Below are 18,209 nucleotides of genomic sequence, written 5' to 3'. Positions count from 1 at the left end.
AGAGGCAAAATAACAATTCGATGCTTCAGTGATGCCAGTTCAACATGGTCATGAACTTGAGTGGCACCTTAAATGGCCCACACGCCTCACCTTGTTACCTTAAGTAACACTGTGAATTATGAGTCAGGCTGATATGAAATGACATCCTGAATCTTGATATTCTTGATACTGATGATATTTGTCTTTTCAGAGTTGCTGAACCATATATGAGGCAGCTTTAGGTTCATATTTTCATTTCATGTGATGCAATGCACTTGATTTGTATTTGAGGTGTAAAGTAAGGGTAACCGGTGCATGATTAGCTTCAATAGATTATTCCAAAACAATATGCTGTTGCTTCTGACATTTTCTGACTAATTCATATTAGCTCAAGGCCTGCTGATTGCCAGTTCACCCGTATCTTTCAGTGACTCATGGGAACACTCAAAAACACAACTTATTTAATGTTTTACAGTATGCTACAAATCCAAAGGCAAATGTGAGTGGCTAAGCCTAACTATATTCCACGACCTTTAAAAATATTTTTAACTGACAGCACAGTGAACTTTATTAATTGATATTAATCAGTAACCCGTGAGTAATGAGCCTACTTGCTCATTCATTAGAAGACTATCTTATTTCAAGACTGAGACGTGTTTGCAGTGAACACACATTAAATAGGTCCACTCCTCCTCTCGGTACACAGAGTGAACGAAATCAAGTGGGTTTATGTAATATCAAGGTGTAAAATAAATGTTTATTCTCCGTGACTCAGCTATGCCATTTATCCCCTCCTCTCTCAAACATCAAAACAATAGAACACACCCACCCAAAGGCCCGCATGTAATGAAATCAAAAGAATGATTTCTGAAACCTCTGCGTGTTCTATTCATGGTACACAAACGTATGACACATGGAGACTGTGCCTGGTGACTCCAGTATCTGTCATCAAACGCCCGCTATTGTGTTTGAATTGGGAATTGTATTAAACTGACTAATTGGTACACATGTAAGGTCCACACCCGGGTCATCGAGTTACACAAACCTGGCCAAAAATGTGTGGTGGGCCCACGCCAACATAGAATGGTTATAAATGTATTGCTCTCAAGAAGTAACAGATTCGCCTTCGTTGAACTCTTTAAAGTATTAATTAAGTATGCTTTAAAGTAGTCATTGATTGGATAATGAAGTAGCCTGAGCTGTAGTGGTTTACACAGTTGCCTAACAGGAAAAGTAGCTCTTCTCTCCCTCAGTCTGCTGATGTTCACATCCTCAAGTGTCGAAACAATTATTAATGTAGACCTCAGAGAGCTTTTCTCTTAAAAAGCACCCTTTTTGGATGGATCCACTTAGAAAGGGAATAAACATGTTTTTTCTTGAGCTAATAAGAAAATGCAAGCAAAGCAGAAATACTCCCTGTATATTTATTCCTTCAGCTGTGAAGGGCAAAGGACTTCCAGTGATGAGAGCAGGCTGGCCTCTTCGTTTCACTCCAACCAGAGTCATTACTTAGCAGCTCCTGCTCCAAGCAAAGTCTCTGGTGATGTCCACAGTGACTGTGAGCTGCTGCTAAAGTGGTCAGCAGCTTTAAAGTAAACTGCAATTTTGCATCCTGATAAAAAAAATGTTGTTGTTTTATGGACAACAGATGGAAATTAGCCCTTGGCTATAATCTGGTATGTTTACATTCATGTAATTTTTTTTTACATGTATGTTCATTAACATGCACTGTCCTAAATAAAATTTAAAAAAAATAAAATAAAAAATTTTCACAAAAGCTTTCATTTTTTTAGTTTGGAAATCTGATTTCTGCTTGTTTCTTTTATTTTCGTTATACTCTACCAGCCACGGCAAACTGAGTTTGGGAGAAACTATTCAGTGTAGTGTGGGGGAGAAAGAGGCAGATGAAGTACAAACAACTGTACCCATGATATAATTTTCTTATGATAAAGACATATATCTATGTTTTTTCTAATATATGATTTCAAGATCTCAAGTTTAAGAGAATTTGCTTATTGAGTGGGCCCAAACTGTGCATGGACCCATGCCCACTGGATAATCCCACCCAGGTAAGTTCATGTTTTCCATGACTACAGCCACACAGATCTGTTAAGAAAAGACGAGGCAAAGGTGGAATCTATTATTGTTATTGTCAGTAAAATTACAATTACAAAACCCATTTGGTGATCCTTGTGTGCATATTTGATTAAATCCAGGGCTTCTATTAAATGCCTTGCTTTGGGATGAGCGTATGGGTCATTTGGCTGGATGAGCTAATAAAGAACTAAATAAATACATTTGCATTAAAACAGCTGGAATATTGTTGTTGCTAGTCTAGACTAAGCTCACTCCATGTAGTATTGGCTGGATTTATTTCAAACAGTTTTATAAGGTAATCGCATTTTGTATGAAAACTTGACATAGTTTAAAACTATGGCTGGCAAAATGTAAAAACTATTGTTTAAAGGGCATAAAGCAGCAAATGTTGTCTTACAAGGTAAATAGCTCATAATGCCCTTCATGTCTTCTTGTACTTTTGTCCTCCTGACAAAGAGAATTACAAGAGCAGTGACTAATCCTCTAAACATGGACTGTCTCACACAAATGCTGCCGCAATGACTTTGTGCCAAGAGGACTTTGGAAGCCAGAGATAACAAAATATCATGGAAATGACTTGATAATGAACTTGTGATACACGGGTATGCAGCACAACTTTGAAAAAGTCAGATTACATATCAGAATGACTGATAGCATGTAAAATGAAACTTGCCCGGCCGGCTTTGACGCTTTCACATAACATAGAGAGAAACATCTTTGATGGTTTACTTTTTATTCTGAGCTAACAAAGCAAACTATGTTTTACAGATCTAATTATAGTGTTGATCTTTGATCTTGTAGGAGTTTTTCTCCTCAGTTCAATACCATAGCCTTTGGTGATACGCCAGGACGGCTTGGCAACATGGCAAAACGAGGAAAGTTGCCAAAGCAAGGCAAGGTTTTATTTGTGGAGTGCCTTTTGTACACCAAGGCAGAATGAGCATACTGCAAAAAAAGAATTAATTCAACACACATGATGAGTCAATTCAAATATATGTTTATAAATCCTAAATCCTATAAAGAGTAAATAAGATTTACAATGATAATAAAAACTAGAATAAAGTATAAAGGTGAAAAAAATGAAAAAAATGTAGTGCATTGTGTAAATTAGAAATGTATAATTTTATACAATTATAATTAAAAATAACATATTATAATAAAAAAGTTTGATAACTAAATTTAAAAACAAGATAAGTAAACATAGATTAAAATAATAAGTAATAAAATGATGGCTATATAGCACCATCCAGATTTTAAAATATTACTGAAAAGCACTTGAGAACTTTTTTTAATGTTATGATTTAATAATGTACAGATGATTGAGACATTCCTAAGAACATCAGGTAGTTTCTTCCAGCGTTGTGCAGCACAGTGAGAAATTGAACTTATTAATAATTTTGAGCACTTTAGTTCCCGTGGCTCCACCATAATAATGTGCCCGCAATGTCACTGGGCTGCGTCCAGTCAGAATGAGGTGATAAATTATTTAAAGGAGACTGGAAGGTCACTAAAGCATGATCTCAGCTCATCTACACTCATATACACCCACAGGAAGGTCCACCAGGGCAGTCGTGCTGCTTAATTCAAGAAAAGATCTTCCAAACCCAGAAGTTCTGTGGCATTTATAAGAAGATGAACGCAGTAGAATAGAGGAGCAGTACAGAGGGTAACGTTCACAGATTTTAAAATTGTATTTTACAGATTTAAACATGCAAAGGATAATGAGGGTAATATGGGAAAGAAAAAGGCCTTTTAAATGAATGGAAAATTCCAAGAGTTCCTATAATACAGGTAAATTCTTAAACCAGCAGCTTCAACCGTGACACTTTACCAGTTGATCGCTTTAATTTGAACACTTTTTGTATGAAATATGGATTAATTTACATGCACATGTAGAACAATGAACACCTGTGTGTTTGAGCATCTATCTGAGTATTTTTCTTTCCACCGTTCTTTCATCAGTGAGTATCACGTCATAATTCAGCTCACAAACTCAGATCAACTTTCTACTTTTTATAAACATGCTTTTTTTGCCCTTGAATTCAGCTTCCAGTACTTATTCATGAATAGTAACAAGAAAAATAATATGCAAGAGTGAGATATTTGGTGCAATAAAATAGATCGCTGGAGGAATGTCGTAGATATTTTTACCCGTGACCTAAGGGTCATTTTGGCCTTAAAAAGTTTCTGATGTCTGGACTTGTACATCTGTGTAGTGCGTGCTCTGTTTGATGTATTCCTGAGTGTTTAAAGGCTCATTAAAGGCTCAGCATACCTTAATTACTCAGTGTTGAGGTTTGTTAGTGCCAAATATTTGCTTTTGTAAACTGAATGACTTTTATCCTATGTAAATAGTGAACAAATAGCACCAAGGTTGTCGCTGTGTACCTGTATTGACAATAACTGTGAGATTTGACAGCTGGGATTCAGACCCAGGCTACACCTCCCTTCGCTTGTATCTTCAGCGCCATAAGATGATAAAGGACAATGACAATAATATCGTTAGAGTCAAACCTGGCCACAATAATCACAAAATGATATTCTGATATTACAACAGCCCCATTCAAAACACAACATAGTGTTGAAATTAGCAGTCTGTTGGTTTGCAAGCACAGAGAGGCCTGGGGTCCGGGTAGGCTTATTGTTTCAGTCCACCTCTGACTCACATCACTGGTCTATGCACACTACATTTTTTAGTTAGCAATTTACTAGGAACCCTTTGGGTTTATAATCAAATACTATAAACCTGTAGCAAATTATCACTGAGAGGTGGTAATTTATATTGCTTGCATGTTTTCGATCAAGGATTCAATTAAAAAAGATAAAAAGGAAATTAAAATCAATCTCATAAAAACAGAAAACTTGAGCACATTGAAACCAACGAGGTACAACTGGTACAAAATATGAAATCTAAGTTAGGAATAGCAGTTTGCACTCTTCGGTTACATAACATTTTATCAGTACTTTGAACTCGTCAAGGGTCGAGAGAATGATTAAGCTCCAGTGTTCTGAGGGGTATTGGATGACCATGGTAGAACTGGAAAATTCTGTTCTCAGCAAAAAATCCCAGTAAATCCTGAATTCCCAGTAGAGCGGCCGTGTAGATTAGCTCAAGATTGGTCATTGCAAATATATTGCTGAAGTAATTATTTTATAATGCAATCAAATATCACTGATCTCTAACTGCAATCTTCAAAACGGCCAAAGAGTTCAATAAAAAAAAAACCCAACAACATTCTGACAGAGTCAATAAAAAGTCAAAAGACTGAGCTAGGCAAAGATAGGGTTTATTACATGGCTGTTGCATCAGATTGCATAAGGTGTGTACAAGTGTGGTAAACTAAATTATTTCCTCTATGTAGATATTGTTAAGCACATAAGACTCTTGATGACACATTGTTTTTTCAAAACAAAAGAAATCCACAGATGAAGGAGTTCCTGATTGTTTGAAAATCTCCTTACAAAATCTAAATTCTTCTTTTCTCCCACATATTATTTTTTATTTTTATTGTCTTTTTACATTCATTAGTCTTAGGGTTTTTCAGCACCCGAAGCAGGCCAAGAGCTTATCTACTTATAGGTGCCCCACGTTCTCCATTCACATCTCTTCTTTGCTGAAGGACTCGTCAGGGTTTTTTTTAGTCCACCACAAATCATGTTCCTTGCTCCCAATTCTCCCGACCCCTTTTCTAGCCTCAATCCCTGACCTCTTTCTCACTCCACGTTCCCTCCTTCTTCCTCTTCATCGTTGTTCCTTATTCCCATCTGCAGATCTCTGTAAAAACACCTCAGTCCAAGTCCTTGTTGTGTCCATTGATCAGACCTGATTCCCAGCGCAGCACTAGAGGAGACTTCTGTCTAGGGGTCCGAGGACTCTGGGGGAGCTGAATGAAAAGGAGAACAAAAAGGTGAACAGGAGTAAATGGTGATTGCATGGTAAAAGAAGAGGCAGGCAGTAAGTTGGGAGAGTAGGAGCAGAAAAAGAAAGAGAATTCAAAAGTATGTTGGAGTGGGAGACCAAACCAAAAAGCCAACACGGGGGGGGGGGGGGGGGGGGGGGGGGGGGGGAGCCAAAAGATAAAAAGAAAGGGATGCATTTGCTTCCTCTTGAGGACATATCTTTGGATGAGCATCATTAGCTCTGTAAGTCAAAGGGAGGTTAATGTGACTGTGATCCAAGGCCATGTTCTGTATGACTAAGTCAACAAGTGAGGCCAATTTGCCCTGCAATCCTTCATGTATCCCTGAACTTTAATCAGGAACTAGGTCTGTGCATAAAACAGATAATCAACCAGCAGAGAGAGAAAGAGAGGGAGGGGCTATGAGGAAGTGAGAGGAAAGAGGGCAAAACGCTGCTAATGTCAGACTGAACCATGCAGCTAAACCCCAGCACATCAATGCCAAACTGAATTAAACAGCTCAAGCCACGAAGCAGCACTCCGCTTTAATCAGAGATACCAGAGTATCAAAGAGATGCAAGACCCACAAGGAAGGTAACAGAAATCAGTGGGATTGTCAATTGACTTTCCTCTTTGCCTGCTATTGACTGCTCAAGTGTGCACACATACACACACTCTACAGACACTTTCCTTCCCTCTCTCTCCTGCTCTCTCTCTCTCTCTCAGTCTCAGGGCTGTTTGCCTTCATCCCTTATCTATAAAGATAGGAGCCTCACTGTGTGTTCAGTATGTTATCAGATATTTGCGTCCCATATTTGGTGCAAAAGAGATGCTGACATCCTCCCACAAGACTTTCTCCATTTGACACATTGCAGTCCAGAGCAGTTTTAAACAGACAGATGCGTGACAAATTAAAGGAAAATGGGAATAAAGGGAAGCTGTTATGCTGTGGGAGGAATTTTGCTGGATTTATTTGACTCCACTTAGCCTCTCTGACGGAAATGATCACAGCTAATCAATAAAAAGTTGTTTTAAGATATCTTAATTTATTTCCTGATTGGATGTGGTGTAGCTGAGATCTTTAGGACATTTTATGACTTTAATTCTTGTGCAATACATTCCAAAACACACTGACACTGGTCTCGTGGCACTTGGTTGAACAGCATCGTACTACGACACTCTATGTTGGGTCTTCCTTTAATTCACTTGCCTGAAAGCTCATCTTAATGCGACGTTGCAAGTCAAATGTAGAGACTTAGTTAACAAAGCATCATTATTTTGGAACCTGATATCTTCTTGTCTGCATTCCAGGGACACTCAGGATGGTGATTTGCCTACATTTTCATGTCCTATGCCAAGTGTACTAGACGGGTGAGGTTAAAATTTAGAGTTGAAAGTACTTAATAAAACTCACTGCGAAGTTTTTCTAAGTACCACATGGTAAAATTTATACAAACTCTAAAAATCAATAGTGTGACGGATGAGCTGTAACACTGACACACCTCTGGCCGGTTAATCTTCTCGTCTTCAGCCTGGACCGGGGGCCACACAAATGACTTGCTGACTGACAGGCGTGCTGGAAGAGAAAAGAAAAGCAGATGAAGAAAGAACAGCAGTGAGGGAGAAGTGCCCCTGTGATGTTGTTTGAGCGCCGCAGTGTGAACACTGAATCAAATTAAGATTGAACATCGTGAGGCAGCAGAGAGAAATGAGAAGAGACACAGAGGATTGCAGAGGGAACAGACGGAAAGAAATCTGTACATGAAAGTGGAGAAACAGAAACTAAAAGCAGGCAGCGGTAATTAAGAAACAGAAGGGCAATAAAGCCTGACGTGTAAAGCAATATGCAGCTGCACTTTGCACGACCTTCAGTTACTGTCCGGCATGCTTTGTGGGCACACCCTGGTCAGTTTATGTCACTCATTGTTAAACCAACAATGTTTTAACTCATTCATTCTGACGTAATTACAAATCAGCCTTCATGGCAACACAACACAGACAAAAAAACACACTGAAACATACTGTAGAGCAACGCCTCCCAGTCTTTTTTTGTCTGATGTATCACAGCCAAGCACTCCTTCAAAATGCCCTTCAAAATCATGTATCAAATGTTTGTAATTTGAATTATTTAGCACTGTTTTTTAAATCTCAGCTTGTGTTATTCACATTTTTATTCTTGGACTCTACTGGAGTAGCTTTGCATCATTCACAGTTCAAAATAATCCTTATTCTCTATCTTGATCTTTGCCCCAACAGAAGGTTTGAGCCTTCGGTTAGCAGGGCGATGCTCACTGCCAGAGCTGGGTTTGAAATGACCACATAACAGTATCCCGTTTTTAACATAATGCAGAGCTGGAGAAGGAAAAACAGAAGTTTGAAATCAAGCGTTCAGAGGAGCCTGAGATTTTGGCTCAAGTGGAAAAGCTTTAAGCTAACCTTAGCTTTTATCTTAGCTAAAGCTATAAGCTAACGTTATTAACTCAAACTATATTTAATATGAATATCCACCAATCTAATAGTATAGATGTACGTTACAGACATATATATAGCTCAAAACTAAACTTTCTACCGAAACCCATATCTTTAAAAATATTAAAAAATAAATATATGTTTCATCTTTATTGTAACTGTACTGATTTCAGCTTTTTATCTGTAGCTAACTTAGCTATTTAGCAGTTGTTTTTCTCCCTTTATTTAAGCTCACTAACTTATTATTTAAACTATTTATCCCATTTTCTTAGCTGACTATTTAAACCAAGCTTATAAAGATCCCTGGATTGCTGACACAATAGCAAGTACCCCACCTGGGAATCTCTGCTGTATAATACAGGCAAACATAATTTCCCAGAGATACACTATAGGCAGCAATAGTCTACACACACGCACACACACGCACAAACTCTGTATCAGATTATATCCACCTTTTGAATGCTTTCGGACTTAATTCCCAGATTGGACTCTTTCAGCCAGCTCCTTTCTTCCCTGACACAATAGCACTGAAATATGAGCCAGTTTTTTCCCTGCCTCAGCTTTTCACAATTAATATGACAGGTTAGGTGCTACATTTTTTGTGGAGTTAGAGAATTTTATTTTCTGGCTGGCCAGCTTATGGGCTCCAGTGCAAAGTTATTGCTCATAATAGCTAACAGTAGATTCGAAAGCTGTTTTGAGGTTTTCCACTGACCATAAGGAAAATGAAATAATGTGCTCACTGAGCTGTTTCAGGGGGTTTTCATCATCTAGCTGCGGATATAAAAATGACACACACACCCACGCGCAACCAGTCATACACACACACCAGCCTATGTGAGCTGGCGGGCACAAACAGAATCAATTACACCCTTACACACATGCTCACCCAGAGACCAACACAGGCCTGCACTAACCTGCTGAGGGTCCAGTTTCTCCTTTGGATGATGACCCAGGTGTGTCAGCAACGGCCAGTCCATTTAATGACAGCACAGGACTCTTTAACTCCATGCTGACTGGCCTTCCTCCCGCTCTTTCTCCCCCTCCTTGTCCTTGTGTACCACCAACACCACTACTTCCCCCATACAGACTAATCCTCTGCTTACGAAGCTCCTTCTCCCTCTTCTGGGCCTCCTGGATATCCTCCTTCACTTTCACTAAATTGTTTGAAGAGCGCAGCTTGAAAAAGGGGTTCTCCTTGGGTACTAAATCCTCCACCTCCTCTTCCTCCTTTTCTTGTCTTTTTTCTGTAACTTTTTCATTCCCTCCTTTCTGTGACGATAAGATGTAAGGACTTCCAGAGTCGACAACAGTAATACCCTCTGGTTTGTCTTGGTGTTTCTTCTGTGTTGTGTTCTTCAGGTTGTTCTCTAAGATTATGACTTGTCGACTTGTCCCCTGTGAGATACCCGGTCCTTGAAGACTGTTTTTGGTTACACCCCGTCCTATGGGAGAGTTTGGGGTCTGTGTCGGGCTAAGTAGATCTAAACTGTGTCTCTTCTCGACACGTGTGTCTTCTGTGGTGGACACCTGTGATGAGATGTCTTCCTGCTTCTTGGGAGTTGAACCATTGCTGACAGAAGAAACCGATGGGGCCCTGCGACTGGTTGAGGCTGTAAAAGTTGAGTCACTGGGTGTCTGAAAGGTCTCAAAGATCTGTTTCTTCTCCCTTATTTGTCGGACTGTGCCTTTATCATAAAAACCTGGAATTTTCCCAAGCTTGACCAGATCCTGCTCCCTCTGGGCCTCCGTTTGAATCTCATACAGCATCTTTTTGCCAGCAAACTCTCTATCTTTGTCTTGACACCACTCAGTCTTCACAGCTACTGAATTGGAAAGAACAGTTTTTCTTAAGGGAACCTCTACATACTCTGGAGTGATGCGTAGATTTGGAAGCCCTCTGGATCTTCTCAGGCTATGTTCCCGCTCTATAGACCTTCGGATCTCCCTCTCAATGGGAGTCTCTCTGGTTACAGTTGATGGAGAGCTCTCCAAAGTGTTGGACGGGGAGAAATCAGCTGATACTCCACTGTCACTCTGGCTATCGTCACATGGGTCATTCTCCATCCTGGTGTGTTTGCTGTGCTTCAGAGACACACCACAGCTATATTTTTCTATCTCCGGCTCTTGTATTTGGACTGTTTGTGAATATCTTAACAGTCCCCCGCTGTGTTGCTGCCCAGCTGGCTTGTTCCTTTTAAGTCCGCTCTCTTTCTGCCCTTCCTCCCCACCTGTTTGCTCATTTTCTCCCTCTGTTCTTTCCCCCGCCCTGCTGTGCCTTTCTCTCACAGCAACAACGCAAGCAAAGCCTGTAGCAGAAGCAGCCCCACCCGGATTGGATGGCTCCATGGCAACGGTCGACAAAGGTGGAGATCCCTGGCCAGGCACCTGTTGTCCTGCTTCCTGGTTTACACCTCTGAGGGCAGGTTCACGTTGGTTCTTTAACAACAGCCCCTCCTGGTGTTTATCTGAGGGTTTTGCATGCAAAGCTGAGTCTGGCTCTTGATTAGTGGAAACTAAATATAAAGGTTGGAAAGACTTGCTGTTGATATTTAATGTGTTCAGTTCCATAATATCAATGCTCGCTTCCTCTTCTTCCTCACTTTCATCTGCAAAAGGAGGGGAACTCACAGTATGCGCGTCATCTGTAGTGTTAATGTCAGAGGGAGAAGGGTGAGCAGGTCGTAGCACATTATTTTCCACTATACCGGTACTTATTCCATCTGTTACAGACGGTTTATATGTCTTCTGATCAGCTGGTTCAGTCATCTGAGATGCCTTTAGCCATTCTTGACTATTCTGGCTCTCGAAAGAAGTAATGTCTTCTGTTGGGTCTGAAATGACATCAACATCACTGATACACTCTGCCACCTCACCCTCAGGGGTGCAAAAGCCCTCTTTGTCACACTGTACTCCTGCTGATAAGGCACTCAAGGAAGGTGTAGGTGGGAAAGCTTCCTCGCATAACTCAACTTCAGGTTCCTCCTGAGTCTTTAGTCCTCCCGATAGGTTTTTAGGAACTTGCTCTGATCCCATCACTGCTTCCTCTGTCTCCCTAATTCTCGCGGCTCCTTCATTTTCCATTTTAGTCGCATCAGGCTTTTTGATTTTTGAGATAGTCTCTTTCTCCCGCTGAGTTTTGACCTGAGCGTCAGGCTCCAGGATGTCTATGTCCTCCTCGGGTTCTGCCTTGGGTGCCTTTAAGCCTTTCAGAGGGACGTTGTCACCCCTCGCCCGAGACTCATTGACCAACTCGTCAAGTAAGTTGACAGGGCACTGCTCCTGCCAGGCCGTGGGTTTTGTTGCCATGGTGACAGGTCTGCTGATGTAGAAGTGTTTGGAGCAGTCAGGTTGCTTGGCCTCCAGCCAGTCAGTCTGAAAGAACGCAAAAGAGCACAGACGGAGGAGAGGGGAATAGCAGAGTGATTAACATTGTTTAGCATTGTTTATTTTATACGCTAATATTTTAGTGCATTTCAAACAACTCCTTCATATTACTGCTGCAATGAATCATTGTCTGTTTTCACTGTGTGAAACGCTAAGGGCTATACTGACATGTTTTCATTTGTATTTTCATAACTCTTTCAATCTCTGTTGAAATGCTACAGCGAACAGACAAGAAAGAACATTTTTAAATAATTGTTAAGAGGGAAAAAAAACATGTTAGGACACTTGGCATTTGCATAGCAGGATTTGTTGTTTTTAAAAGATAATGTCAGCTTCTGTTTTCCTTTCAGCCATCAGAGGTTTAAAAAAATAATGGTATAAAAGTTGTTTTTTAAAATAAATATATGTTCATTGTTATGCAAGTGGGAAACAAATGAAAGGAAAAATGGAAAATACTTGAAGTGATGACATCTAAAAACAGGCCATACGAGTATGAAAATGAGGATGAATCAGACGACGCTGCAGTCCTCAGAACTCATTGCACCCATCTGCTCTCAGATTTATAGTTTTGCACAACGAATAATAAATGAAGACCATCTTTATATCATTTATGTGCACTGGAAGTTTTTATTGTATGAATCCGGACATCTGAGCAAAGATCACTAAAGCTGTTATGGGGCGCATGGCGGACCAGTATCTCTTTTAATTTGTCACTTTCTTCTGTATATGCTTAAATAACTGTGTTGGATTAGAGCACTGCAAATCCAGTTAAAGTGTACTGCATTCCTTTTCTCTCTCTTTAACGGCAGCTTTAGTGCGCTTATGTTATTATATGACACGCAGGGTGTTTATAAAGCTGTGCCTGGCTTTGGCTGTAAGGTGGCAACTACTCTACTCCATGTGCAGAGCCTAACTCAAGTTTTCTGCTGAGCACACCTTTTCTTTAATCAGCTTACAGGCTGGGAAATGGCTCAGTAACACACACACACACACACACACACACACACACACACACACACACACACACACACACACACACACACACGCACAGACAATAGGATTGTCTGCAGGATATACTGACTAAAGGGGAGTCCAACTCATCCAATATCTCTTTTTCTTTAATACACACTCCTATATTTCAAACTTGCTCTGAATCAGTATTATTGCTTTTTCTTTCTTTCTTTCTTTCTTTCTTTCTTTCTTTCTTTCTTTCTTTCTTTCTTTCTTTCCCTTACACACACACACACACACACACACACACACACACACACACACACACACACACACACACACACACACTCTGTCATCTCCTGTTCAGCTTGCGTTCTGAAAAACTCCCTTTCCCATCACTATTACCACTTCCAAGCCATTCTGACTAGGCGGGACTCCAACTGTGACTGATCATTAGGGGAATGTAGACCACAGCACTGGGGATCACTGGTCTTTGATGAACTGGGACGGACGGACAAATGAGGTACACCCCCTTCGTGTACAGATTATAAGGAGTGACAGCGTGACACGGTGGGAAGAATGGGGATCGCTGTGGCATACTGGCTGAACATGTGGATGCAACAGCAGAACAATGTAGCCTAGTGCGGGTAAATTAGGATGAGATCAGGGAGAGGAAACAGTGAGATATGAGAGATAAGACAGAAACTGGTTTGGGAAGCCAATCTCCAGCTGCGTTTGATGTATCTGGGCTAACATTATTATCAGCTTCCAGCTAAGACACACATACTAACTCAAGGTTTCTTTCTTGGTTCCGAAATGTAAAAAGATTTCAAGCCAGAACATTATTTGTTTTGTTTCATATACCAGTTTAACAAGCAGCTTATTAGCGTGTTCACTGAATACCCTATTCAGTGCCCATTATGAAATGTACCCTGGCTGACGTCAGACCGGGTGTTTTGTAATGAGGGGGCAGTGGGATTTGGGTAACTGGCATTCCCACGGAGTTATTACTGTGTCTAAATGAGCAATAACCTCAGTCATTAACTCAGTTTATGCATGCTGCTTTTTAACTGATCAGACACAGAAACACAGGCTCAGCTGTTACCTGCACACACGACTACCAGCCTTGTTCTAGAATAACTGACAGACACTCATGAAATTCATAAAGTCAAAATAATAAGTCGCTTACTAACAGAGAGTTCCCAACACTAAGCTTCATTGTGAAATTGAGCATGAAAAGGAACATTTTGCCACAGTGAGAAAGCAATATGTTATAATGGTTTAAACTCTGTTGCAAATCACTGCTTTAATAGTTTTATGCACCGCCAGCGTCCACTGATTTTGTTAAAACTCCAGCTGAATACCAGAAATCTTGAACAACTAATACCATCAGCCTCCAACGCTACGGTAGTAAAACAAGCTGCTCATTCATTCTGGGGCACGTTGATGTAATCGAACTACTCCAAGCATAAACTCTGACAATTGATTATTGGATTCTTTTTTTATTTTCAGAGGAGTCTGGCAGAATTTAACCACAGGTAAGGTTGCAGATTAAACTTCATTACATAACAGACTTATGTTTTGCTCATTATATCCACAAAGGCTCTCAGAATAATCATTATCATCACTGGAAAAAAAACATCTGTGTCAGCTCAAACAAATAAACCTCCTTTTCGTGGTCAGCAGTGTCCTAAAACTGTTTAAGATCTAACGACCTTAGACAAAAATAATTTAAATGAATTTGAATAAATGCAGCCAACTTCATCCCTAGTGTTGTTGCTGTCTAATAGTTGCTGACTATGTTCTTTTAACATTTTCCAGGCATAAGTGTCACATTTGAGAAATTGATCCCAATAGGCTCAGCTGCTCCAAACTTGTGTACTATGCTTGTTTGTTTTTCCCAGTGGTAATTACTTACCCTAGAAAATATTTCATGTATGTATTTAGAGCAGTTTCCTCCTCAACAAAAAAGTACTACAGGAACTGAATATACAGCTACACATACCTGTTGCACATACCTGCCTTGAAGAAGCCCTCCAAATGCTAGATTCCTGTGTAATACACACTTCTCTTGCTTCTATTCACTGATGTGTAATCAGCAGAACAGGACTCGGTCTGCTCTCGGCTCTCACAATGCCTCAGAGCCCGGCTCTCCTCGTTTGTGCACACCAACACCATCAGTGCAACAATTGTGCACGCCTACATTTGTATTTCATTCACCCACATTCACTAATACGTGGACAAATATGCATGAGAGTCTGCTCAAACACATGTGCTCCAGGCTTACTCTACTGTCATGGATTTGAAAATATGTAGTAATAATCCTATTGGACTGGATTGGAGTTGGATCGCATTTGGACAATAGTGTTAAACTATTAGCTAACAAGAGTAGGCTTGGTTAGCCTTATGAATAAATAGACTGTGGTTTGCAGAGACAGACATTTGATTCAGTTTATATAGTGCAAAATCACAACAAGAGTAGCCTCAAGGTAAAGATCCTACTATAACTAATCTTTATCTTTCCATGAAGCCAGATGGCACACACCAATTAGTTAAACTGCAGGAATGACTTAAAGACAGACATTACATTTGTGCATATTGATTACATGCTGTGTGGCCAAATTTTTATGCATATTGAAGGTTTTTCCTTTCTTTGTTGTGTTGTGTTGGCTTCATTACTCAAAACAATATAAACCTATAGTTTACAGTCCCAGAAACCAATAAAACTAAGTCCCTGTCCTAATGAGGACACACATACAATCTTTCTCTCAGTATTTAGGTATGAACACACAGCAAATATCAAACCAGCACAAAGAGACTTTAAAGTGACGGCCGCAGTGATTCTGCTTTAGAAACACGAACAAGTATAAACAGAGGCTCCAGCCTGACTGCCCATCACTGCATTTGTCACCTGCTGAAGTTCAGGGTCTGGCTGCTGGGCTGGGGTCAGCATTCACTCAGCTTTATTATCACTCTGGGTTCTTGGCTAGCTTAGCGTTAGCATGCTGTCTGTGCAGATGCTTGCAAAGGGCTGAAGTTGTATTAGGAGGATAATGCACATGTTTGCATTCTGGTTTTCACTTTATCATCACACTCTGATCTGTGCAATAAAAATAAAAGTAATGCCCATATCCATGCTAAGGACTCCTCCGGGACATGAACTGAAATCAGCTGATTGTAGCACAAGTGCACCGATAAGCAGGACTTACAGGCAATCAGACTAACAATTCCACAGAATTAAACTACTGGGAACTGTTTCTTTACCGGTTTGCTTAAATCGAAACAAATGTCATGCAATCATTCTCTCAGTTTCCCAATTTTAGATGCTGATGGAGAAACTAATGCTACAGTTAGCACTGGGCATTATTCTGTTTGGGAATTTTAGATGATAAAGCAATGCTATAGATGCTAAAAACCTATGTAGGTGTACTTCTGCACCAGAAACAAAACTGGGTCAGAATTGGTAAGGGAATCAATAAAGAACCAGGTCAATATGCAGTATTAATTGTAATCAGTGGCAGAAATAATAACATTGGTACTGTATCAGTAAAACTGCATCAATTCCTGTCCCTAGTCATAGGTCAGTTTAGCACAGGTTTCCACACAAACTGGCCAGAAAAGTTACACTAGGTGTTAATGGATTAAAAGAATTTTTTCCAGACCAAATAAGGTCGTATTGTACTGTACGTACAAAAACTCTGAGGTTACTGGATTCAGCAATAGGGAATTTAATTGTGCATCAGTTTAACTTTTCATGAAAGAACATGAAGTGACAAGCTTGTTTTAGCACTTTGCAATCTTGACAACACACTATTATACCCTCTAGATGCTCTAAATCACTTTACCTTTAGAAATCTAAAAAAAGAGCAAGTCAAATTCTTAAAAAAGCTTCAACTGAGAGTTAATAGGCAATAAATAATAATACCAAGGTGTCCATAATAAAACAAATATTTAATCTACTCGCAACATCTCCCTCAAATGAAAAATATAACTTTTGTTTAAAGTATAACTTTTGATTAAGTTAAAAACATCCAGTCTGTAAGAAGCACTTACTAACACTGTAAGAGTAATTCCCCGTGTAACTGAATATAATGTGTCAGTGTCCTTTATGTCTTTTGAGCCACTGTCTCCTCAGCCTGAGGAGCTGCTGCTGCTGTTGGTTGGTTCTCAGGCTGTTCTGGACAAAGCTCTTTGGTAGGATCCATCACAACAGGCTCAGGCAATTGATAACACTTCAGCTGAGCTCTGAACTCTTCCAGCTCTTTCTGCTCCACCTCCCTCCTTCTGCTCAGCAGGTACAAGTCCGTAGAAATCCTCCTGCTTGACTTCACAACCCACTTCATTACCACACAGTCTGGGCAGGACGTGTGGAGGAAATACATACTGAGGCTGAAACGACTCTGCACATCAAAGGTAAAAGTGCTGCCTTCAGCTGAGATGTTGTACCGCAGGTATTGGCATTGATCACCAAAGCGGTTGATCTGGGTATAAGACAATGTTGAAGCTTCGCTGGAGTTGGAGAAGTACATCGTGATGCTGTCTCGACGTCTCAGAGCCTCCATGGATGGTGAGTGATTGAGACTGCCTGCGACTAGAGCCCAGCTGCCCTCGAAATGATGAGGAGCCAGCTGATCCAGAGGGTGAACCAATCTTTCACAGACTGGAGGAGCTGCCTGGCTCACACACATCAAATAGATGAGAGTGACTGCACACACAGCAACCAAGCTGTTTCTTGAAGGTTTACCCATTCTCTGGTTAAATCTTTGCCTCTTATTCTCCAATCTTTCATTTGTTTTATTTTCTTACCAAGACTGGAATTCAATTAGCAGGCTTGTCTTTTTATAACAAAAACCTGCATCAAAAAATTCCACCTTTTCAACACCGGACAGGTTCATTATCTGTTATCTAACTGTGGATTCCATTATTGTGAAATCAAAGACATTTTGAACTAGTGGAAAGTTTTGTGATTCTTATCCACGTTAAATTGAATTTTGAGTGGCTATTTTTCTTGGAACATCATGTCCAGACTTGAACTTTCCACCCTTTGTCTTTGTTTGCTGTAGATATTGAGCTGAGGCTAACCATTAAAAGCAATATGCGCCAGACTGTCAGTGTTGACGAACTCTTTCACCAATTTTAAAATGCTATAAATACACATTAACAGCAGCGGTGCATGCAATCATTGGTTGGAACTTAAGATAAAAAGGGCACCACTCCTGGCACTGAGCTGAAAGTTTTTTTTGGTAACATCGACTTTTCTGTCTTCACCTTTGTGGAAGATTTTAGAAACACATGTGTGAGCGGCACAGTAAATCTTATCTACCAAAGAAAAACACATAAATATGGAAACATTAAAGAGTAAATGTTGCTAATGACGATGTTCATTGTCTTAATGTTGACAAAATAAAAAAAGATGCCTGAAAAAAA

At 40.1% G+C, this 18,209-nt stretch overlaps 1 protein-coding gene across 1 annotated transcript; it reads right to left on the bottom strand.

The window, feature by feature from the left end:
- Positions 1–5,342: 5,342 nt before the first annotated feature.
- Positions 5,343–18,181, bottom strand: misp3 (MISP family member 3). The gene is made up of 4 exons (XM_019359795.2): positions 14,801–18,181; positions 9,362–11,819; positions 7,478–7,551; positions 5,343–5,960 (listed from the first exon to the last, which is right to left on the bottom strand). The coding sequence occupies exons 2-4, from the start codon at positions 11,751–11,753 to the stop codon at positions 5,865–5,867; spliced, it is 2,562 nt and encodes an 853-aa protein (XP_019215340.1). The 5' UTR covers positions 11,754–11,819; positions 14,801–18,181; the 3' UTR covers positions 5,343–5,864.
- Between the last annotated feature and the right edge of the window lie 28 nt (positions 18,182–18,209).

Source organism: Oreochromis niloticus, linkage group LG6, assembly GCF_001858045.2.
Source record: "Oreochromis niloticus isolate F11D_XX linkage group LG6, O_niloticus_UMD_NMBU, whole genome shotgun sequence".
In the NCBI taxonomy this organism is placed as follows: Eukaryota; Metazoa; Chordata; class Actinopteri; order Cichliformes; family Cichlidae; genus Oreochromis; species Oreochromis niloticus.
This window is presented reverse-complemented; position numbering and strand designations above follow the sequence as displayed.